A 24,547-nucleotide genomic window follows, 5' to 3' on the forward strand; every position below is an offset into this window, starting at 1 on the left:
TTAACTCATATGGACAGTCCTCCGTCCCCAATCAGACAGAGACACTGATGGCCATGGCCCATGCATTATAAAGAAACAGGCTGGCATACAACCACTCAGAGACAAGGATGTGTCCCCAAGGATGGCCACATTCAGACACAGCCAGACAGCTGGTGTCCAGAGTCACAGCCATACACATTTCAGAACTGGTCATGTATGCAAAGTCACACAACATCAGTGTCCCTATTACCCGGCCATACAGTATATCACAGTCATAATTTCATCACCCAATATCCCATACCCAGCTGTACCACATCATAGCATCACAGAGAAACACACAGTCACAGACACATGGCCACATACAATCACAGCCCCATGTAGTCAGACACATATCTCACACATAGAGACATCAGCACACAATTTCCACTTTACACACTACATGCACACAGTCAGGTGCATGCTCAAAAATGCAGTGACCCAGTGACCCAGGCATAGCATTTACAGCTGCGTTTATGCAGAAGACACAGCTCCTGACAGTCATGCTGTCACCAAATCACACTCAAACACAAGCAGCCCAGCATACACACAGACACATACACCAAATGGTCACACAGCTACAGACATACTCTCACAGCCCATGACACAGACACAAGTATGTATAGTCACCCAGGGTCACAAACATGCAGGTCACACAAATATACTCCCTCCAACACACACAGTAGCCTGGTGCCATCAGACACAGACACACCTATATCTTGAGTCAGATACAGTGAAATAACCCACTGTTAATGGTCAGCCAGAGTTTCAGACCCCAAGTCAAGTACATAATCCAAATCACACATTCGCAACTATAACTACACACCATCACTCAGTATCAACACACAGCTAGATACAGTCATTTATATCACCCTGGTCACATACACAGACCAGTCATACAAACATACAAGCCACAGTGCCATCACACAAACCCAGTCACAGAGGCACAACGTGACTGACTTCATCTACAATGGCAGTCACATTATGTGCCACAGACCTATGTGTGACCCAAATATAAAACCAGACACAACCACAAACGTTCGCAGTCAGCGGGAGAGTTGCACATGGACAGCCATAGACGCAACTCCATTTACACACAATCGCAACTCCACCCACATCTTCAGTCAGCCACACACAAGTCCAACCCCAGACTCAACATACGCACTTTCACATACCCAGTTCTGGTTACCCAGGCACACAAACACGGGGTCCCTAAAGATGGAACCACAGACACAACCCCACCGTCACAGCCATGCACACACGCAAACACAGACTAAAAAGTACAGGGTTCTTTTGGAGCAGCTGTCATATACCAGTACACACAGTCACACAAACGCTGGGGTCACTCGCAGACACAACCACAAGCACAAAACACAGACACACACAGGATTCTTCATAGTCACCAGCACAGATACACCTAGCCAGTCACGTAAACAGGGGGTCACAGGGCACCCCCCCCCCCCCCATCGCGTGCTTCCCCCTCCCCCCAGGTACCACACACAAAGCCGCCATCACCTCAGACGCCGCAGACTGACAAGACTACAGCCCGGATCGGGAAGCCGCCCCCACCCCTTCCAGCAGGAATCCTGGAGCCTGGGGGGCCAGCGCATTATCCGAGGGTGGGGCCACTCCCAGGCCGCTGGGCAGCCTCGGGGACAAAGGGGGTGGCCCCGAGGACCTGAGCCCGGGGACCCTTGACCAAGCAGAGAGGGGAAAGGGGATGTGCCTGAAATTTCCCTAATTTTATTCAGGCTGCGGTGGGGGTGGCGTCCCAGGCACTGGGACCTTGTTTGGAGAAGGGGCTGTTCCTGGGACGCTGCCCGAGGATTGGGGGAGGGGGCAAGGGATGCTGTGCCCAGGCCGCCTCTGAGGGACAGATCGTGCCTGGAATCCCCCCAGGTCTTGGGGTGGTGGGGAATCGGTGCCCAGGGACCCCGCCAAGACCTTGCCTAGCGGGTTGTTGTGCTCAGAGATCCCCTCAGGCAGGGAGGAGTCGGGATGGCGTCTGGTCTGGAATCGCCTCCAGGGGGCCTTGGCTTCATCTGGGGGTTGTGTCCCGGACCTATCCCCAAAACCTTGCCTAGGGAGTTGTACCGAGAATCTGTCGTCCGGCCCTTGATTTTTCTAAGGTGGAGTTCTGTGTCCGGGACCCCTATCTCTAGGGCCTTGGTAAAGGAGGGCCTGTGGCGAGACCCCTGTCTCCCAAGCTTTGACTTGGTGGGGGCCTGTTCGTGGACCCCCCCACACCCAGGACCACACTCTCCAGCCTTGGCACCCTCTCTCCACCGGGGTGCATCCCACCCTCCGCCACATCAGCAGCGGCGCCGCCCCCCACCCGAGCCCCACTCTCCCGCCCTTCTCACGCTGGCGGCCGCGCTGCGGGACATCCAGGGCCCGGGCGCCCCCGCCTCCCGCGGCCCCGGCTGGGCCCGGATCCCCGAGCGCTGCTGCTGCTGCTGCTGTGACGGCGGCGGCGGCGGCGGTTCTGACGGACGCGGGCCCGGGATGCAGACCCGCGGAGGGTGCGGGATGCACTCTCTCTAGCTCGCTCCGCTCCCGTGGATTTCCGATCGGGGGCGGAGGGAGCGCCCCTCCCGCCTCGCCTCCCCGCCCCGGCCCCGCCCACTGGCCCGCCGCCGGCTGGATCCACAGAAAGACCCCGCCCCGGCCCTGCGCCTCGGCCGGCACTAGCCCCGCCCCTTGGCCACCAAGCCACGCCCACACGCAAGTGTCACCCCGCCTTCTCCGGTGCGGCCACCGCTCCGCCACGCCCATTAACCAGTCCCTGACGGGATGCGCACCGGAGCCTCGCCGACCTTCCCTCCCGGTCCTTCGAGGCCGCACTCCCTGCCCCTCCTTGACCACTGACCTCAGCTCTCCTTCAGTTCTGCGTCCGAGCGAGTTGCTTCGAGAAACGCCTCCCCGCCCCACATCCTCAAATCTTCCAGCTAACCCCACGGTTTTCCCAGCCCACCGGGGGCGGGAAGAAGCGGTGACGAGGCACTTTTTGCCAGGAATGGGAGGGGAAATGAACAGACCCCTGCGTCCTAGTGCGGATCCGTTTTTGCAAAGGCTGTGGGGGCGCCGGCGGGGACTAGGGCGCGGTTCTGGCCGCCGCTGCGACCTCCGCTCCCTCCGGATCCTGTGGGTTTGGCAAAGCAGCTGGCAGGGGCATAAAGGCCCATTAGCAAAGGCGAGGTTGGGGCGTCGGGGTGGTGGTGTGGGGGAAAGCCTTCTCAGCTGCCACAGTCTTGTGAGCAGGTGGTCAGCACGTGCGGGAGGGGTTGGGGGTGGGAGAGAAAGGGGAGAAGGAGGATCCTAGCAACAGATGGCCCGGGCAGAACTGGGGCTTTCAGACAAGAGGGTGGGAGGGGGCTGGCCATCTGCACCTGGAGGCCGTTCTTGTCCTAGACTCCTTCCCCTCCGCCCCAGGACAGAGAAAAGAGCTGGGGAAGGGGAGGGTTGCTTTTATTCGGACTGAAGGTTCCAACACCCCCAACCCCTCCCTCACACAGACAGGATGGACAAGGGAGAAGGCAGCTGGTGAAGGGGTGAGGGAGGCTGCCTCCACCAACCACCACCCTCTCATTGGCCTGATCTGGGGGAGACCTGAGGCATAGGCGAAGGGCTCCCCTCTAAATGATTCTATATCTCCACTGTGGCATGCAGAGAGCCCGAAGCTCTCTCAAATGTTGGCAGAAATAAATAAATCCCTGGAGTAGAGTTCCCAGATGCCCACTGTGGGGTGGGGAGAGCAGGATATGGGAGTGTAAAATAGGGAGTTCCCTAGCCCCAGGGTTCCCCAGTCCCCAGGGAAGGGTGCTAGGCAAGCCTGGGAAGCCTGGGTGGGGTCCCCAGACTAGAGCAGAGTGGGAAGGAGGCATCTCGGGAGGATGGCCCTGTACTGGCTGGACTCCCCAAAGGGAAGCTGTCTGCGTGGTCTGACCGGACCTCCCCTCTGGTCAGGAGGCTTCGGGCAGTGGCTGAGACTGGCGACTGGCCCAGTAGCGTTGGTAGATGTCCTGGAAGAGGTCCTGGCAGTTGATGTGGGCCCGGAGGCGGGCACAGGCCAGGAAAGCCCCTGCCAGCTTCCGGTGCAGGGAATAGGTCTCCTCAGGCGGGGGGCGGAGCCGGTGCTGCAGCAGCACAGGCATGAGGCCCTGCACGCGGCGGGCAGTGTCACCTGCCCCGAAGTCATATGGGCCCTGGGTGGCAAAGGGCTCTCCCAGGATCATCACAGCCTCCACATGGGCATCGGAGAATGCCTAGGGGTGGGGGAGAACAGAGGCACAGCCCTTCTCTTAACCAAGAACCAACAAGCAGCACTTAGCTCCCCAGTTTGGAGTGTAAACACAAGCCCCAGACGCCTTCCAGAGCCCCCAGAAAATAAGCAGCCCCTTACTCCTCCCCCCAAAATGGCCCCTCACTCCCTCAGAGCCTCCAATAGACAAGCAGACTTCACTCTATAGTACAGAGGAGCAGCCTCCATCCCCCCACTCCCTCCCTCTAGGATAGGTAAGTGGTGCCCATTTTCCCCAGGATCACTGACAGGCCAAGTAGTCCCCATTCTCCCCTAGTCCTCCCCAGGGTCCCCCAGTATAGATCAGCAGTTCCCTAATTCCCCCAGAGAGTTAAGCAGCCCCCAGGCTCCCCAACAGACACCAGCCCCTACTCCCCTAGTGTCTCCCAACCTTGGTTTCAAAGCCTGTGAGGAGCTTGAGGTCCTGCGATTTCTGTAGGACCCGGTCTCTGTCTCCATTGGCTGCAGCCATCACTACCTAGGGAGACAGGTGTGGAACGCAGGGTCAGAGGCCAAGCAGGGTTCAAGGAGGGGGCTGGGGGGGCTAGAGACAGGAGGTGGTAGCCAGTTCCCTTCTCATCTGCCTAGGCTTCTTCCGCCTCACCTTGCCCAGCTGTGTCTCAAAACTGTTCCAGAGCCTGGGGGGTCGGGATGGCCAGGGGTTCTGCCCACCTGGCTGGGAACACAGAGGCTGCCGGAAACTGAACAGTGAAACAGCACAGAGGAGGATGAATGTCAAGTGCTGCTCCTGGGTCCAAACATTCATGTGGCCAAGGATGTGACCATGACCCAAAACGGCACTGGAGGTTGCCACTGGGCCATCTCTGTTCACCTGATTGATGTCGGTCTCCTGCACCGGATTGGAGCCCCGAGAGAGCAGGGATCCCAGATGCGTTCAGTCCCATGGAGTACGAGCTCCGGCTCCCAGGAGGCCTTTGGTGAACCTTTGTTTGGCACATTAGTGTGTGGAGCTAAGCACCCCTCCAGCCGTGAGTGCACGTGGCAGTGGGACTTGAGGGCATGTGGGCAGACAGAGGCGAAAGCCAGCCTGCCTGGGCTCAGTCCCAGCTCCGCCCCTTGCTGGCTGACTCTGGGCAAGCTGCTTTGCCTCAGGCCTCCACTTTCTTATCGGTGAAGTGGGGATGATGAAAATAGCTTCCTTATGAAGTTGTGCGGATAGAGGAGCCAACAGCTGGGCAGTGCTGAGCACTACGCCAACATGTAGGAAGCACCATAAATATTATAAACTACTACTATTATTAAGAGGTGGGCATGAGGATCCCAACTTCATAGAAGAGAAAACAGGCTCACCGTGGGCTATAGAAAGGTGAGGAATGGAACCTGAGCGTTCCTTTAACCAGTGAGTTTCTTGGGAAGAAGGGGAATACAGGGTTAAATCTGGCAGTTCCATTCTGTCTTGGCTTCCTTGCCCAAGCCTGTCTGGCCATCTGTCAGACCTATGGTCCTTGGGGGCCGGTGTGACAGGGGTTTTTAAAACTGGAAACGGCTGGGGAGGTGGCAAGAAGGCCATACTAAAAAGTCTGGGGGCGGGGTAATGAGATGTCCCAACTACCCCGAGAGGCCGCCCTGTGGGGCCTCAAGTGGCCTGCAGAGAGGGCCCAACCCAAAGGGCCTGTATATGTGGTAGCCAGGGGTGGGTTACCAGCTGCTCCTTCCTGTTCCCATCTCAAGGGTGGCCCCACTCTGCCCAGTACCCAAGCCAGAGCACTGGGCCTTGTCCCAGACACTATTCTTCCCCTCCCCACAGCCTCCCTGGGCTCCCAGTCTCCAGTCTTAAAGACCCCTCGTGACCTGACCAGTGTGGCTCAATTGGTTGGAGCATTGTCCCCTACACCGAAAGGTGGCAGGTTCCATTCCTGGTCAGGGCACATACTCAGGTTGTAGGTTCCATCCTGGGTCGGGGTATGTATAGGAGGTAACTGATCAATGTTTCTCTCTCTCTCACACTCTTCCTTTCTCTAAAGTCAATTAAAAAAAACAAAGACCACTCATTATTCAGAGGGGGTTTCCTAATTCTGGCTGTGCCCCTCTCCTGCTCAAGTCCCTCCCACGGCTCCCCAGGGCACCCATATAAAGTAAAAGCGATAGCCCAGGCGGCGTGGCTCAATAGTTGAGCATCGACCTATGAACCAGGAGGTTATGGTTCGAGTCCCAGTCAGGGCACATGCCCAGGTTGTGGGCTCGATCCCCAGTGTGGGACTTGCAGGAGGCAGCCAATCAATGATTCTCATCATTGATGTTTCTCTCTCCCTCTCCCTACCTCTCTGAAATCAATAAAAAATATATTAAATAAATAAATAAAGTACAAGCTACAAAGCATGGCTTCTGAGACCCAGAATGATTTGGCTCCAATCTCATCCCTGGCTCCTGCTCTGCCCCTTACCTACCCACCCAGGTAGAACATGAACTTCCTCTTGGTCCCTAGGACCTTACTTCTCAAAGTGTGGTTCGTGTACGAGAAGCTTTGGCATCACCAAGGAGCGTGTTAGAAATGCAGCATCTTAGGTCTCACTCCAGGCCAGAATCTGCATTTTCACAAGGTCAATGGGGCGGGGGTTTCACACGCACTCTAACGTCTGAGGAGCGCTGCTTTAATGGAACATCTCTTCTCGCCTCTGAGCCTTTGTACATGTCCATCTGGAATACCCTCCCAGCCTCTTCCTGATTGGTCTCCTCCTCCCTCAGGTCTCAACTCTGATGTCTCCTTCAGGAAGCCTTCCCTGATTCCATAGGCTGGGCCAGGCTCCTCTGAGCTCCCACAATGCCCTGTGCTTCCTCCTCCCAACCGTGACCACTCTGGGTCCTCACTGTCTGTTCCCCCCACTGGACTGTAAACTCTTTGAAAGTGGGGTCCTGGATTGGTCACTATTGTCCCCAATATTACCCAGAATAGGGTTGGGCACAGATATGGTATCAAAGAATGTTTAAATTGATGACTAAATGGTTAGAAAACCCAGGTTGACTGTCTAATTTCACCCATTAATGAATGAGATAGTGTTCTCGGTGGCCTCTAAGACAAATTACCCAGTTAACTGCCATGTGTCCAAAACGGAAACCATCCCCACACGCCACGGTATTCTGAATTTAATTGCGTCTATAGACGCTTATGGTGTACAAAGGGTTAACCCCAGTTGGTGGTAGGGACAGGCCACGGGTGAGGAAGCACTTTCTGAGGACAGAACAGGTCCCCAGGGAGCAGCCGCCAGGGAGTTACGTGAGGGCAAGGCTGGACACCAAGATCCTGGACGGTGTGGGGTGTGGGATGGTGACAGGAAGAGCATCATGGGCCTTTCTCTTAGGTCCTAAGAGAAGGCTAGTCAGTGTGGGGAGCATGAGCTGTGGACCCAGTCATCCTGAGTTTGAATCCCAGGACTGCTGTGACCTTGGGCAAGTTACTTAACCTCTCTGAGTCCCAGTTACTTCATCGATAAAACAAAGCTAAGAATGTCCTTACCCCATGCAGTTGCTGTATGGTTTAAATCAATTACCAAATGTATAACACTTAAAACCACACCTGACATAATATTAAGTGCTTGGTATTTGTTAACTGCTATTAATATTATTATTTTTTTTAAATTTACTTATTCGTTTCAGAGAGGAAGGGAGAGGGAGACAGAAACATCATAGATGAGAATCGATTGGCTGCCTCCTGCATGCCCCCTATTGGGGATTGAGCCTGTAACCTGGGCATGTGCCCTCCAGGTTCATGGGTCAACTCTCAACCACTGAGCCATACCGGCCATCCTATTTTTTATTTCTTAATTCGAGATACTATATTTTTCCTTCTCACCCTTGCCTCAGTAAATGGCCCTTCAGATCCCAGGGTTGGGGGCACTCACCTCAATGTAATTGTCTGTGAATTCAGTCCCAAATTCCCGGCTTGCACCGAAGTCCAGCAGGGTCACCTGGGAACAAGGATGGTGAAAGGGATGCCTGGAGTCCAGCAATGCTCCCCATTGTCTATTTGGGGTGGCCAGGGTCACCCTTCCTCCCTACACCCTGTCTCCTCCTGCCAGAGTCCCCGCCCACTGTGTCCTGGGCTCCTAATCTCCTGTCTCCACAACTCCAGTCCACCCCACACTAAGCTGAAGGGACTTGGCTTTTCTTTTGCTCCTAATGACTTATTTTTTTAAAATATATTTTTATTGATTTCAGAGAGAGGAAGGGAGAGGGAGAGAGAGATTGAAACATCAATGATGAAAGAGAATTATTGATTGGCTGCCTCCTGCACAGCCCGAAACCTGGGCATGTGCCCTTGACTAGAATCGAACCCGGGACCCTTCAGTCCACAGGCCAATGCTCTATCCATTGAGCCAAACCAGTTAGGGCCCTAACGGTTTTTATAATAACATGTTTTAGGCACAGAAAGAAAATACAGGGAATAAAATATATGGAAAAGTGAACACAAATCTCACCATGCTTAAAATATAAAATAGCTCTGACCGGTTTGGCTCAGTGGATAGAGTGTCGGCCTGCGAACTCAAGGGTCCCAGGTTCGATTCCAGTCAAGGGCATGTACCTTGGTTGCAGGCACATTCCCAGTAGGAGGTGTGCAGGAGGCAGCTGATCGATGTTTCTCTCTCATCTATGTTTCTAACTCTCTATCCCTCTCCCTTCCTCTCTGTAAAAAATCAATAAAATATATTATATATATATATATATATATATATATATATATATATATATATATATATAAAATAATATCAATCCAGGTGGGGTCTCCCATATACCCTGGACTGATCCTACCAGCCCCACATCCCCACCCTCTTTTCTAGGGTCACCACTTTCCTGAAATTATTATTAAATTATTGTTTCCTGAAAGTACCATGTGTGTATTTCTACATTTTCTCCTACATGTTTGCACCCATAAACGATAGTCATGTTTTGTGTATTTAAACTTCACATAAGTAGTATTAATGATAGTGACCCTGCAACTTGTTCCTTGTGCCCAACATGATTATTTTATTTATCCCCACTGCTACGTGCAGCTCTAACTCATTCATTCATTTCTTACTGCTGTGAAAGGACTTCATTGTGTGGATATATCAGAGCATTTATCTGGTTGATGGACACTGTGGGTGTTTCTGGGTTTTGCTATTAAAAACAGTGCTCGATGAATACATGTGTAGGAGTTTCTCTAGGCAGTAGAGTTGGGATTATTGATTACAACCCATAGTAAGAAATGCAGAATATACTGGGTACCAGTGCCAATGCCACATAAATATAAACACAAACAAAAGTGTCCTAAAATATAGCTCCCTCCCATGTGTGACACAGTGATATTTTCTATTCTATGTCTTTAAAACAAAAAACAAAACAAAACAAAAAAAAATGCAGTTGAGCCGAAACCGGTTTGACTCAGTGGATAGAGCATCAGCCTGCGGACTGAAAGGTCCCAGGTTGGATTCCGGTCAAGGGCATGTACCTTGGTTGTGGGCACATCCCCAGTGGGGGGTGTGCAGGAGGCAGCTGATCGATGTTTCTCACTCATCGATGTTTCTAACTCTCTATCCCTCTCTCCCTTCCTCTCTGTAAAAAATCAATAAAATATATTTTTTAAAAAAATGCAGTTGAGACCCAATAAATTGACATCAGGACGCAGGACATGTATTACCTATCAGGTCAGAAAACCCCTCCTTGGGGTACCAGCCTAGGAGGGGTGCAGAGTGTACTTGGGGGTAAGGCAGTGGCAGAGACTGAAGCTGGAGACTCAAGGGGGCCACTTCACATTTGGCAAAGGACTTAGACTTAATCCTGAGGGCGCTGGGGCACTCTGGAAGGGACAGTGTGGCCAGATTTGTGTTTGAGAAAGATCCCTCTTGGGACAAAATGGGGACAGACCACGTTGGAAAGCCACTTGGCAACCACGCATGCTGAGAGTCTTTCCATCCAAACTCTCATCCCCAGGCCTTTGGACACACTGTGCTCTGCCAGGAACGCTTTTCCTTGCCCTTTAGATGATTGTCCTCTTCTCATCTTTCTGGTTTCAGCTTTAACGACACTTTCTTCAAGAAGACTTCCTTGCCCAGCTGGTGTGGCTAAGTGGTTGAGCACTGACCTATGAACCAAGAGGTCATGGTTCAATTCCCAGTCAGGGTACACACCTGGGTTGCGGGCTTGATACAGGAGGCAGCGGATCAGTGATTCTCTCTCATCATGGATGTTTCTATCTCTCTCTCCCTCTCCCTTCCTCTCTAAATTCAATAAAAATAATTTTAAAATTTATATATATATAAATATTTTATATATATATAAAATATTTCCTTGACTCTACAACTCTACATACCCAGATAGGTCAGCCACTTTCCCTGGCTTCCCACAACCCCCTGTACCTCCCCCACCACCGACAACCCTGGCTTGTGTTTCTCCATCATGGTACTAAGTACTCCAGATCACCGCTGGTGACAGGTCCCGCCATTGGGCCAGGAACTCTGAGAAGGTGAGGATCAGGATTGTCTTGGCATTGTTGTCAAGAGGCAGCGGCTGCTTGGTGTGTTCCAAATGAGTGAGAAGTGCGGTAAAGATGACTAACTGCCTTCTGTAAGTTGTGTTCCCTCTTCTATACTGTCACATTGCCACTAGGAAGCCACTGCCTAGCCAGTGACTGTTTTTCCCAGCATCCTTTGCACCTAGACAGGTTGTGTGAACAGCTATCAACAGAATGGTAAAAGGAATGATGTGTCACTTCTGCTCAAAGCAGTGAGCAGGGGATTATACTCTCAATCTCTTTCCTTTCCTGGGATGGCGCAATCACAAAAGGGAAGGCACCTGGGTCTCCAAATCACCACCTGGAGGAGAACTACCCCAGCCTGTCACTTGGGTAATAAACTACTCTTGTGATAAGCTACTGAAATATTGGGAAATATTCCCACAGCAGTTAATGTACCCTGTCACACATCACAGGAAACCAACCTGGTGGCTGGAGGCATCATATAGGAAGTTGGCCCAGTTGGGGTCCGTTTGCATGAATCGGAACTCAAACAGCTCCCGCAGACACAGCCTCAGGAGCTGGAAGCAGATCTGGGGTGGAGAGAAGGAGTAACAGACACCTCGGAGTCGTGGGCCCCTGTCAAGCCCTCTATGGCCTGGAGAGGGACTATGGGTCTGGCCAGCACCCTCCCTGCTGTCCTACGAGACCATGTACCTGGTTTCGGATGTCCTGGCTCAGGTTCTGGCACTGGTCCAGGGGGACCCCTTCAGCCAGCTCCATGCCCAGCACCCGTGTAGTGCAGAGATCCTTAATCACTGCCGGCACCCGGAAGAACGGGTCATCTGCCAACAGCTGCCTGGGGCAGAAGGGAGGGGTGGGGATGGGACTTGGCTTCAGGCCCCTGTGGCCCAGCTCAAGGACTCCGCCTCCTCTGAGAAGTCCTCCATGCACAATCTATGTCTCGCCTTCCCTCCTGCTCTCCTCTTGCCTCTGTGTGCCCTGAGTGATGGCCAACACCTGGCTGGACTGATATTCATTCAGACATTTTATTCATTAATTCATCCAACAAACATCTCCGTAGGTCCTACCCCTAAGCTGGCTGCTACAGACCCAGTTACCACTTCCCTACCAGAAATACTTCCGTGATATGCAGTTGCCTCATGATGAGTTTAATGTGTTAAGCTCCATGAACATTATTTTTTTCATCAACTTATTAATTCATCCAAAAAATAAAAGTCACTGATAAACAAATCTTCGAGTCCACAGTGATACTCATCGCTTCTTGAAGTCATTACTGGGAACACTGGTTAATTAAGGGAAAGAGTCCTCAGTGTCTGTCCCTGTGCTGGGCCATGCTGGGGACAGAGCAGTGGATGAACTCCAGGCCTGCCCCTGGCATACACCAGAGACCACACTCGAACAAATAGACCCGTTGACTGAGATAAGGGTCAATGAGTGAGGCCTCTGGTTGGGGACCTGTGGGATGGCTGGAGTAGAGTAAGTTGGGGAGCAGGGAGATGAGGAGGGGCCAGAGGAAATGATGTAGGTTTTATTCTAAGGGCACTAAGAAATCCTGTGGGAGAGGGCTCTCCCCAGATCCCACAAGGAGCGCTCTGGCCCAGTCTACACCTCCTCCAGGTCCTGCTTCAGGCTTATATTTTTGTCCTTGTTTATAAAATCTCTGATGTTTGAACCACTCCTGGTGGGCTAGGCCCTGTGCTGAGCATTTAATCAGCACAGTTCCCTTTTCATTTTCCTGTGAGGATCCTCTCCCAAGGCCACTGTGCAGAGTCAGGGCACCAGCCTAAGGGCTGACCTGGGGCTGGATCCCACATCGGTCTTTCCAGTCCCATGCCCCTAACCACTGCCTTCCACCACCTTTTCTCTCGCTCTGTATTTATAGAGCTTGGCTCAATACATGTGTGGGCTTGTAGGGAGCAGCTCTAGGGTCAAGCCTTGCCTGACCTGTGGCAGGGCCACAAACAAGTCCCAGCCTGGAGGGCAGAGCTCTCCTAGCATAACTAAGCCTGACCTTGTAGCCCTCCCTAATTCCTTCCTAAGTAGCTAATGGGCTGTGGGAGGTGTAGCAAGTGTTGCCAAAACAAGAACATTTGTATACATGTTAATCTACCCTTGTTTTAACCAGACTATAAAATAAAGCATCGGCTTGCAGGCTGGGTCTTTTATGTCCTCATCCAGGCATGGGAGATCCACCTAGCCCCAGCTGTATTCTCTTGTCTGTCTCTTCTTCAATCCTTCACCGCCCCTCCTCAGGTTCACCCTTGGCCGTGCTGGCGCGGCACATGAGCTAACCTATGAAGGATCTCACTGAGGTATTTGCTGCATATCACAATGCTTCTAAGAGACAACCACACTGTTCCCAGTAGCTGTGATTCATTCGTTTTCATTGCTGTATGATATTCCACTGATGAATATCACATAATTTATTTATCCACCCCACTGGATGAATTTCAAAGGTTTGGGCTGTTTCCAATGTGGAGCTATTACTACTCTGAGCTTTCTAGAAAAGTCTGATGGTGTATACTGGCCCTAGAGCAATTAGCTGACCCTAGAGCTAATTTCATTAGTGACCCTAGAGCAATTAGCCAGGAGGGCGACTATTGGGATGTATGTGAATATCCAGCCTTATTATATGATGCCAAACTGGTCTCCAAAAGGCTTATCTCAAATCTCCTCCTGCCCTGGTGGAGAAGAAATGCCCTGGAGCCCTGTCCTCTCCAGCTCCTGACACTGTCAGATTGCTCTAGCTTTGTCAGTGCAGCAGGTGTAACTCATTCTGTGACCAAGTGTCTACTGACAAGATCATCTCCCTCACTGGACTGAAGAGGTTACCCAACCCATTCCACAGATGAGAAAACTGATACTTAGAGAGAGGAAGCGACATGCCCAAGCTCACAGAGAACACAGCGGATCAGTGAAGTAATGAGTGAAAGGATGAATGGATGAACAAACGAATGAAGAGAAAAAGAGTTTGCCAGCTTCATTTCAGGGCTCTACTTCCACTCAGCCTGGGAGGGAGGGAAGGAGGGGAGCTGGAAGGAAGGGGTCCTGGCAGGGGGGGGGGGGGGTGGGCGCTGCCAGCCACCCAAAGTCTTGTGCTCACCTGAAGTTCTGGGCACAAGCTGCTTCCCGACGGTAGTCACACTCCCAAGCCAGCTCCCGCTGCAAGGCCTGCAGGCTCTGCTCTGCAAACAGGCCTGAGGGGAGCAGCCGTGTCAGCCAAGGAAGGTCCCAGGCTGTCCACCCACCGCCCAGCCACTCATGAATGTCTCCTCTTGCCAATCCTGTCTCTCACTTGTCCCTCATGCCTTCTGCTCCAAGCCTTTTACCCCAGTGTCTGTCCACACACTCCCCTCAGTCCTCATATAACTGCGGGCTCTTCTGAAGTCTCTCTCCTGGGGTCTCTTTCACAGGCATGCACACCAGTCCTGAGTATCTTTTTCATAGTCACGCATGCCACCTATTCCACCTTTTTCGTACTCTGAATCTTACTTCTGCCTCTGCCTCTGCCTCTCCCTCTCTTTCTCTCTCTCTCTCTCTCTCTTTCTCTCTCTCTCTCTCTCACACACACACACACACACTGATCCACCTTCTTTAGGCTCTTTAACACAACATGAGTTCCCACTTACACTCTCTTCCTGCTTCTGTGGCTCTTTTTCAGACCGACAGTCCCTCTCCGCGTACCTTCGGTGTGTCTGTTTCTGGATTTTGGTCTGGGCTTCTGACTCTCAGTGTCTCTGTCAGAATCTCTAAGTCTCCTTTTCTTACACGCTTGTACTCTACACTCTCCCTGCCTTGGCATCCCTTCTTCCTGTCTCAAACACACACTCACACCCCTCACACACAGGCACACCCTGCCCCAGCTGGTACTCTCTGGGCTCTCCCTCCATTCAGCCCCACTTCTTCTCTTCAGGGTACCAGTCCTACATGGGCACCTCACCCTCGGGCAGAGCCACGCTCATCTTCAGCACCGCCAGCAGGTTCTGGACATCACTCTGGATACTCTGGGCAACGCCTGGGTACTGTGAGGGGAGGGGTGGGGTGAGAGGAGTCATTCTTCTGGGACAGCAGGGTGCCCACCACCACCTGTCCATCCCCCCTCTCACCTGGATCTTCACGGCCACCTCTGTCCCATCCCTCAGCATTCCCTGGTGCACCTGCCCAATTGAGGCGGCGGCAAAGGGCACCTCCTCCAAAGAGGCCACCTTGGCCTGCCAGTCCCTTCCGAGCTCCTCTTCGAGAACTCTCTAGGGAGAGCAGTGGTAACAAGCATCACCATGATTATAGGCAACTGAGTTCATTCCCTGTGTCAAGCACTTTACAAGTTAATAACTCCAACTCTTACCACATGCTGGGCCCTGGGCTAAGCTCTTGGCTGCTACCCCACTTTACAGATGAGGAAAGTGAGGCTCAGAGAGAAGTCTCTCAGCCAAGGTGAACCAGGCACTGGCAGACAGGGAGGCCCAGCCCAACTGGTGCTAACTCAAAGTTAATGAGATAGATAAGAATTAAAATGTAAGGGCTTCCTGTGGGCTGGGTGCTGCTCAGAAGACAGGGGGCTGGATTCTGTATTCCATACCCTTACACAGTGATTGGAAGAACAGCTCCTGTCTTGGGCACTTAGTGCCAGGCGCTATGCCTACCGATGGACAGACACACTCTCCTCTAATTTAAAAAAACAGTTAATAATAAAACTTGCATGTCACTCATGCAAACCCTTCTAAGTGCTTTCTGTATACTAACTTATGTAACACTATGATGTGGGGCGGCTATCACTATCGCCATTTCACAGATGAGGACACTAAGGCACAGAGAGGTCAGGCCGCAGGTCTGAGATCACACAGGCAGGAAGTGGCAGAGCCAGGGTTTGAATTCAAGAAGCCTTACCCCTAACCACTGTGCCACTGCCACTTTAACAGCTCACTGAGCCTGCCAGGGACTGGACTAAGTGCTCTGCACCACCCTTATTTAATCATCACAACAATCCTATGAGGAGTGTGCTCTGGCGATCCATTTTACAGATGGGGAAACCGAGGCCCAGAGTCTGACAGGAAGTAGAGCAGTAAAGCCAGGAGAGACAGGCAGGTGGAGCCCACCTCCCTGGTCAGCCCTCTCCCACTGGGCACTCACCAGCATCTGCCAGCGGGGCATGAAGTCAGCGCTCTGGCGGACCCGCTCGAAGATGTGCTGAAGTTGGGGGCTGATGAAGCTGTTGTCTTGGGAGATAGGGAGACAAGAAATAAGGGAAGCAGTGAGGGAGGAGGTAAGGGGGGCCCCTGTGGGAGTACCTGAAGTCCGGGATTGTTGGTGAGGGGGTAGGGTAGAAGTGAGATCAGGGGTCAAGGGTCATGCTGTACCCTGGATGCTGAGCATTTGGCCAATCTTGAGGGCGGCCCCCCGAACTGTACACAAGGTCTGAACAATCCGCTCAGCATTGGCCTCCGACAAGAAAGGGCTGGAGCCAGGCTGGGAGCTGCCCTCTGGGGTAGAGAGAATGATTATTGGTATTACAACCACAAAAATAATCAGTATAACACCACTACACACCCACCAAAATGGCTAAAATGAAAAAGACATCATCAAGTGTTGGCAACGATGTGGAGCAGCCTGACCGCCAACACTGCTGATGACTGACGACAGTGCCACGGTACAAGCCCACGGGAAAACAGTGGGGAAGTTTCTAGTCAAGCACATGCCTGTACTGGATGCCATTTCTCTCCTACGTATGCCCAAGAGAGATGCATCAATGTGTCCACTGACATATATTTCAAAAGGTGTCATTGAAACAAAGCTCATAGAAGTCCCAAACTGGAAACATCCCAAATGACCATCAATACAATGAACAAAGGAATTGTAGAAGAGTCAATGAATGACTACTACAACAAGGAATAAACCATCTACATCCACTCACAACAGAATGGATGCCTTTCCCAAACAATGCATGGATTCAAAGAACCAGATGCCTACGAGAATACACTCATTACATTGGTGTAAAGAGCAAAAAACTAGCAAAAGTAAGTTTGGGGTTAGTAGCCAAAACAGTGGTTACCCTTGATGGGGAAGAGCCCAGGGTGGGGCACTGGAGAAGCTTCTGGAGAATGTATTTTCATGGGACCCCTGAGGATCCTCGAGATCCGTCAGAGGGTCTGTGGGATCAAAAATGCTGTCATAATATTAAAGTTTTTTGCCCCTTTTTACTCTCATTCTCCCACAAATGTTCTGTGGAGTATTCCATGATGATACCACTGCTCTGATGGCTGATGAAATGTGTGTGTTCTTGTGTTTTAAAATTTCTCAGTTTTGCCAAAACCGGTTTGGCTCAGTGGATAGAGCGTCGGTCTGCGGACTGGAGGGTCCCGGGTTCGATTCCGGTCAGGGGCATGTACAGTGGTTGCGGGCACATCCCCCCGTGGGGGGTGTGCAGGAGGCGGCTGGTCGGTGTCTCTCTCTCATCGATGTTTCTGGCTCTCTGTCCCTCTCCCTTCCTCTCTGTGAAAAATCAATAAAATATATTAAAAAAAATTTTCTCAGTTTTGATCTCTAATACAGTGAGCCCTAGCCAGTGTGGTTCAGTTGGCAGAGCGTCGTCCCCTGCACTCAAAGGTCGCTGGTTTAATTCCCGGTCAGGTAGTGGAATGGTCCCCAGTAAGGGTGCATGTGGGAGGTAACCTATTGATGTTGATATTTCTCTCACATTGACGTTTCTCTCTCTCTCCCTCCCCCTTCCTCTCTCTCCCTCTAAAATCAATAAAAACTATTTTTTAAAATCCCTAATACAGTGAATATCCATAAATATAACCCACATAAACAAGTTCTTTGGGGTCCTCATCCTATTTTTTATTGAATTTATTGAGGCGACATTGGTTAATAAAATTATATAGGTTTCAGGGATACAATTCTATAATACATCATCTATATATTTGTATTGTGTGTTCACCACTCCAAGTCAATCCTCATTCTATTTTTAAACAGCTTTATTGAGAGGTGATTCTCATACCATATAATTCACCCATTTAAGGTATATAACTCAATGGCTTTTAGAATATTGAGAGTTGTGCAACTATCACTACAACTAATTCCAGAACATTTTCATCCCCCAAAAAGAAACCCCTCCCCTATTATTAGCAGTCATGCCCAATCCTGGAAGCCACTAATCTACTTGCTGTCTCCACATATTTCCCTATTCTGGGCATTTCATGTAAATGGAATCATACAGTAAGTGGCCTTTTGTGCCTGGCTTCTTTCACTTAGGATACACTGTAGCAGGGATCAGCACTTCATTCCTTTTTAATGGCTGAATGGATATACCACATTTTTATTTCATTTTTTAAAAATATATTTTTATTCATTTCAGAGAGGGAGGGGGAGAGAGAGATAGAAACATCAATGAGAATCATTGATTGGCTGCCTCCCGCACGCCCCCTACTGGGGATGGAGCCTACAACCCAGGCATGTGCCCTTGACCGGAATTGAACCCTGGACCCTTCAGTCTGCAGGCCCACGCTCTATTCACTGAGCCAAACTGGCCAGGGCGATATACCACATTTAAAAAAATCCATTCCTTAGTTTTAAAGGTATATAGGGATCCTGAAACTGAAAAGCTTGAGAAATGCTGTTCTAGGATTTATTATTATTATTATTATTGTTATTATTATTATTATTGTTAATCCTCACCCGAGGATATTTTTTCCATTGATTTTTAGAGAGAATAGGAGGAAGGGATGGGGAGGAAGAGAAACAGAGAGAAAAACAACCATGTGAGAGACTTGTTGTGGAATCCTACCTACAGAAGCTGATCTCCATACACCCTGTCCCATCTCTGTTGGACACACTAGCATGCCTATTTTCAGCCTTCTCCTGCTCAGGGGGAAGAACTCAGCTCTGCGTGGCTTAAATTTTTTCCCCCTCCTGATCCGTTTCAATCCATCAGGACCCTGACAGTGGCTCCACCCTGTTCTGAGCACTTTAGAGGGACCCTGGGAAGTGGGTATATTATCATCCCCTCCACTGTCCACAGGAGGAAACAGGCTCTGAGAGGTGAAGCCTCTTGTCCCCGGGCACACAGCCAGGCCAGGGCCCGAACCCAGAACCCAGGCGGTGTGGCTTACTCACCTGACTGCAGGTATCCTCCTGGTAGGGACTTCTTGACCATCTCAGCCAGCGCTCCCAGCCCCAAGCCCACAGCCAGTCCTGAGGAGTGAGAAGAGCCGGAATGCCCTCTTGCCCGGGGCATCCCCCACCCTGTCTCCTCTGTCTCTCTCGAAGCACACGTGTCTCCTAGCTCTTTGTACCCAACTGTCTGTCTTTAGCTCAGTCACTTACTCCCTCTGCTTGGGTTTCCCTTCAAGGCGAGGCCAGCTCTTCCTCTATTCCTCTCTATAGGTCTGTCTCCTGTGTCAGCAGTTTTCACCCCTCGCTGCACATTTGAGTCGAGTAAGGAGCTTTTGTAAATACAATGCCCAGGTCCCACCGCCGAGGTTCTGACTGAACTGGCCTGAGATGAGGCCTCAGGATTTATCTTCTTATTAAGCATCCCAGATGATTCCCGTGTACAGCCAAGGGTAAGAAGACTCCAAAATGGTCCCCCCAAGTCTCTCTGTGACTTCCTATGATTCCTGTTTCTCTGTCCACATCTCTTCTTCATGTTCACCTTTCCTAAGTCAGCTATTCTTCATCTCCCTCCTCCCCTACACTTGACATATCTACCTAGGCCTCTTTCTCTCTGTTTCTCCTTTTGATGTTCTGGACAACTGATTTCCTCTTGTCTCCTTGCTCCTAAAGATAGCTTGAGTCTCTCTGCCTCTTTCACTACCACCACAACCAAATAACCAAAATTGGCATTTTCTGAGCACTCTCTACGCGGCAGGAACCATTCCTAGTGGGTTATATGCTTTAATTCACTTTGTCCCCACACCCTCATGTAATAAGTTTTGTAGCAAAACTTCTATTTTACAGAAAAGGAAATCAAGGCTCAGAGAAGTTAAGTAACTCATCCAAAGTCACAAAGTGAGGATGTAGCAGAATCACCCCCTTGAGCCCCGTGGCAGCACAGTGCCAAAGCTCTAACCACTGCACTCAACGTCCTCTTTATACTGTGAATTGTTGTCTTTAAAGCTTGAACCAGGAGGAAGATATCTGCATTATAACTGGTAGGTACCAATATACCTATAGTGTTTCATGAAAAAATATTTTTCTTTACTAGAGTAAAGGTGAACTATTTTCCATTCTATCTTTTTTAATTATTTCATGCAGATTGTGACCTGAAGCTTGAACAATTCTGCTGCTAACCTGAGGTCAAGTCACTTCACCTCCTTTAGCCTCCATGTCCTCATCTATAGAATGGAAATACGCCATCATCAACTCGGTGCAGAGATCACACGCATGGGGCCTTGCACCGAGTTCTCAATAAATATTCCCTTACCCTTCTACTTCTCTTGGTTTTGCAGGCCTTTACTTTCGTCCTCTTTTTCATCTCTCCCTCCTCTCTGTCTCCGATTCGCCCTCTCCCTTAGTTCTGTAAGCGTTGCTTCCTCTGACCGGAGTCACAATCTCCCACAGTCACACCTACCCCCAAAGTTAGCCAAGCGGCTGATGCGGGAGGCGGGCACCTTGCGTTCTCGAGAGCGGTCACTCAGCTGGAAAATGGGGAGAAGGTCTGAGGGTGGGAAGGTGGGTCCAGTGCCCAGGAAGTCCAAACAACCTGCCACCACACTAATTCCCCAAGCTCGGGGGGCGCCCGCTGCCTGAATGGGGTGTTGTTGGTAAGGTGGGAGGCAATGATACCTGGGGCCGAGGTGTCTTCCTGAGCCGGGACTCCCGGGCCTTGCAAATATCCTCCTCGCTCAGGCCTCGGCCAGACCCACCCTGATGAAGCTTTTGGGCCCAAGAACCCGTACGTGGCCCCTGCAAGAGATGTGGACACTGGTAAGGAGTGGAAGACACGGGGTCTGCCTGGCCCTTTGGATTCCTCCCTATCCCTTTACTTACTGACGATTCCCTGGGGCTCTTCACCTTGGAGACCCCTCCCCAGTGTCTTACCCACCAGTGGGGCCCAGACCCCAGGGCCCCATAAGGCCGACCAACAGTCCGGCCCAGCTGTCCACAGGTCCCCCGCAGGAGGCCCCCCACTTCCAGCCACATCGCCTGGGGGAGAAGAGGAGGGATTATTCGGGCAGGAGTTGTGGGGCCGACCTCTGGCTTGGCTCCACCCACCCCCAAGCCCTCCCAGTCCTCGTGTCCGCCCTAGGACTCCCACCCAGCGGACGTCCTCCCCTGATAGAGGCCCCTCCAGTTTCTCCGGGTTCCCTCTGGTTGCTAGGCACCCACAGCTGTTCCTGCTTTCCTACCAAGGCTCACTTTCCCTGTCCCACTTCCCCGCCGTTGCTAGGGTCCGCTCTCCTTGCTAGACACCCACAGATCCTCCAGGCTGCCTCTCCCCTTCTCTGAGCCCCCTCGTCGCCAGGCACCGCCTTCACCTCTGTTGCTAGGCACCCACAATCCCCCCCCACACACACCCCTCCCGAGTACCCACCACCCCGTTATTGGGCACCTCCCCCTGTTGCTAAGCACCCACAGCTCCGGGCTCCAGGTCAGTAATGCGCGGGGGGCCTCTAGCACTTCCGGGAGCCTCCACACGCCCGCCCTCTCCGGCCAGCTAACCAATGGCGGAGCAGCAGTTCGCTGACTGGCACAAAGAACTCCCTATGCGTAGGGGCGGGGCCGGGGCGGGGACGTTGGGAGATTACCGGGGCCAAGCGGGGAGCACACACGTGCGCTTTTACGCACTTCCACTCCTCTCAAGGTGCCTGGTGTGCGGCGGACCTTTCTGTTCCGTACCCCGGCTGCTTTGCAAACATCCCTCTCCCTAACAAACGTCACACCTCTCCTCTGCGCGAACATCTGGCGAATCTCAGTTCTACCTCCGGCATGTTCAACATCTCTCCTTTGAACACACGTCTTCCCCGCAAACATTTCCCATGCACATACAAGGAGCCCATCCACTTTGCACATCCACCCTCTGCCTCAAGCATTCACACCCTGGCCCCCAGCCTCCTCCCTTGCACATGTAAACCCCCTTCTTTACTTGGCAATTGTCTCCCTCAGCTCTCACCCCTGTACATATAAACCCCTCACACTCAGCTCCTTGCACACTGGCCCCTGTTCCCTCGTATTCCCTGCTCTCTCTGCTCCCCGCCCACCTGCAGGATGGCCTGAGTGAAACCCCTCTGTTTCCCGTAGGCCTGACATTTCCCAGAACGCACTCAGCCAAAATTCCCAGTGCTGAGTCAGGAGACTTGGCATTCCAGAAAATCAGCTCCCATCCCATCTGGGTGTGTGTGTGTGTGTGTCTTGGGTGGGGGTGTGTAGGCCGGCTTAAAGCCTGCTCCCCGCACAACGCGCTGACTCACCCCTCTTCTCACAGTCTGGAATAGAAGCAGCTGGCTGGGTCCTCTCTTCCACTGCTGGGAGGACATATGACGCTTCCCCAGAGAACCCCTGCCCCTGTCTAACCCTTTTGTCGGGAATCAGATATTCCTGTCTCTGTCCCTGTGCTGTGACCTCAGAAGAGCCTTGACCCTTTCTGGATGATGTGTGAGGGGGTCTCTGCTATGACTTGTCATTGGTCCGTGAAGAGATGACTCATTTTAGATTCCTGGGCCTGGGCCCAATGCCCCGCCCACAGGTGACTCAATTTCAAGACAAACCATCTCCTGTCCCCTTTCAGACATAAGGGTCTGACTCAGGAGCTGGGTGACAGTTCACTCCTGAAGGTAAACATATGTAAAAGTACCTATGACAATAACTAATTCACATGGTTGTGGCAGGTGGTGCCAAGCCTGCTGCCACATGCACGAGGTCATATAAACAAAGGCTAGAGGCTGGCAGATCTGAGCCTCAGGGTCCCCATCTGTAAAATGGGGCTGTGTCAGCACCTCTTGCTCAGTGTTAGTGAGAGAGAGAGAGATGCAGTGAAATAGTGTCCACAAAGAGCAGAGGGCCCTGGCCTGGCCAGCATGGCTCAGTTAGTTGAGCGCCATTCAAATGACCAAAAGGTCACTGGTTCGATTTGGTCAGGGTACATGCTCAGGTTTGAGTCTCAATCCCCATTAGGGGGTGTGCAGGAGGCAGCTTATCCATGTTTCTCTCTCTCTCCCTGTCCCCTCCTTCCTTTCTAAAATCAATAAAAACAGCCCTAGCTGGTTTGGCTCAGTGGATAGAGCATTGGCTTGTGGACCAACGGGTCCCGGGTTTGATTCTGGTCAAGAGCACATACATCCCTGGCCAGGGCCCTGGTTGGGGCTTGTGCAGGAGGCAATCAATCAATGTGTCTCTCTCACATCGATATTTCTCTCTGTCTTTCCCTCTCTCTTCTATTCTCTCTAAAAATCAATGGAAAAATATGAGTGAGAATTAAAATAAATAAAAACATATTTAAGAGAGAGAGAGAGGGAAAGAGAGAGAAAGAAAGAGAGAAAACAGATGGCCTGGTACAGAATGAGAATCTATACACAAGAGAAATTTCTTATGGAGAAATTCTTTTCAAATTTCTATTAAGCACCTATCATGTGCTTTTCTAAGGCACTGGGGACATAGCAAGGTACAAAACAAGCAAAAATCTTTGCCCTCTTGGTCCTGGCTTCTGGACTATTCTATATAATAAAAGCCCGGAATGACGGTTGACCAGTCGCTATGATGTGCACTGACCAACAGGGGGCAGAAGCTCAACACAGGAGCTGCCACCTGGTGGTCAGTGCACTCCCATGGCTCAGCTGACTAGGATGAGCAGTGTTCCCACAGTGGGCAGATCCCCGCAGGCTAAGCCCCCCACCAGTGCATGAATCCCCTGCACTGGGCCTCTAGTAAACAAAATAAATGAATACAAACATACCTTGTTTTATTGTGCTTTGCTTTATTGTTCATTGATGTTATTGCGTCTTTTCCTTTTTATATTTTTATTGATTTTATAGAAAGAGGAAGGAAGATGGAGAGAGAGAGAAACATCAAGTGGCTGTCTCCTGCATGCCCCCTATTGGGGATCGAGCCTACGACCCCAGGCATGAACTCTGACCAGAAAATCGGACCAGCAATCTCTTGGTGCACTGGATGTCGCCCAACCAACTGAGCTATACCATTCAGGCTGAGGAGGAAACTGGTCTTGCAAGGCATGTCAGGCCGGAAAAACTGTGAACAATGCACTGCCCTGGGGGCAGGGGGGCCGTTATCCCTGGCCCCAGGACAGATTATTGGATATGGCCTGGGGACCCCCAACATCTGGTGGCCTTCCTGTAAGCCCACGAAAGGGGGCGGAACCATATCTGCAAGACAAAGACCCCAGAAAGTTATAAAAAATGAAGCCCTCTGCATGCTTCTTCACTCTGATTTGGAAATTATTCCCAGAGTCCACTGGTGTTAATAAATGGGGTCCCTCCCTTTCTCTAGGAAGCGTGCTTGGTATTTCTTTGGTCTTCTGCAACAAGGCCAATAAAATATTTTTTTAATTAGGCTATGTACATTGTTTTTTTAGGCATAATGCTATCGTCGTACACTTAATAGACTACAATATAGTGTAAACATAACTTTTACATGCATTGGGAAACCAAAAAATTCCTTGACTTACTTTATTGCTGTATTCACTTCATTGTGGTGGTCTGGAATCGAACCCACAATATCTCTGTGGTATGCCTGTATGTTTAATAAATAAACCTGGGAAGGGGGTCAAGGACTGGAAGGAAGAATGTGAGATTAAATAGGATTTTCAG

At 51.3% G+C, this 24,547-nt stretch overlaps 2 protein-coding genes across 7 annotated transcripts in view; both read right to left on the reverse strand.

The window, feature by feature from the left end:
- Positions 1–2,940, reverse strand: part of NUMBL (NUMB like endocytic adaptor protein) — a 32,168-nt gene extending 29,228 nt beyond the window's left edge. For 2 of the 4 annotated variants that reach the window (XM_079800438.1, XM_079800439.1), the window contains exon 1: positions 2,379–2,550. In XM_079800438.1, the coding sequence (XP_079656564.1) occupies positions 2,379–2,402 (24 nt within the window). In that variant the 5' untranslated portion in view covers positions 2,403–2,550. Of the gene's footprint in view, positions 1–2,378; positions 2,551–2,884 lie in introns of those variants that run through there. The other 2 variants (XM_079800440.1, XM_079800441.1) reach the window with 2 other exon arrangements.
- Positions 2,941–3,967: 1,027 nt separating this feature from the next.
- Positions 3,968–22,345, reverse strand: COQ8B (coenzyme Q8B). Of its 3 annotated transcripts, none has more exons than XM_079800442.1 (15): positions 22,196–22,345; positions 20,826–20,930; positions 20,571–20,690; positions 20,356–20,422; positions 18,900–18,977; positions 16,145–16,267; positions 15,918–16,003; positions 14,894–15,034; positions 14,728–14,809; positions 13,891–13,984; positions 11,481–11,622; positions 11,249–11,356; positions 8,176–8,241; positions 4,707–4,793; positions 3,968–4,280 (listed from the first exon to the last, which is right to left on the reverse strand). In XM_079800442.1, the coding sequence occupies exons 1-15, from the start codon at positions 22,259–22,261 to the stop codon at positions 3,978–3,980; spliced, it is 1,668 nt and encodes a 555-aa protein (XP_079656568.1). In that variant the 5' UTR covers positions 22,262–22,345; the 3' UTR covers positions 3,968–3,977. The 3 variants fall into 3 exon arrangements, with proteins under 3 accessions (XP_079656568.1, XP_079656569.1, XP_079656570.1); XM_079800443.1 differs by lacking the exon at positions 22,196–22,345 and adding an exon at positions 21,319–21,956; XM_079800444.1 differs by lacking the exon at positions 22,196–22,345 and adding an exon at positions 21,361–21,403.
- Positions 22,346–24,547: the final 2,202 nt, after the last annotated feature.

Source organism: Cnephaeus nilssonii (assembly GCF_951640355.1).
Source record: "Cnephaeus nilssonii genome assembly, chromosome: 20".
In the NCBI taxonomy this organism is placed as follows: Eukaryota; Metazoa; Chordata; class Mammalia; order Chiroptera; family Vespertilionidae; genus Cnephaeus; species Cnephaeus nilssonii.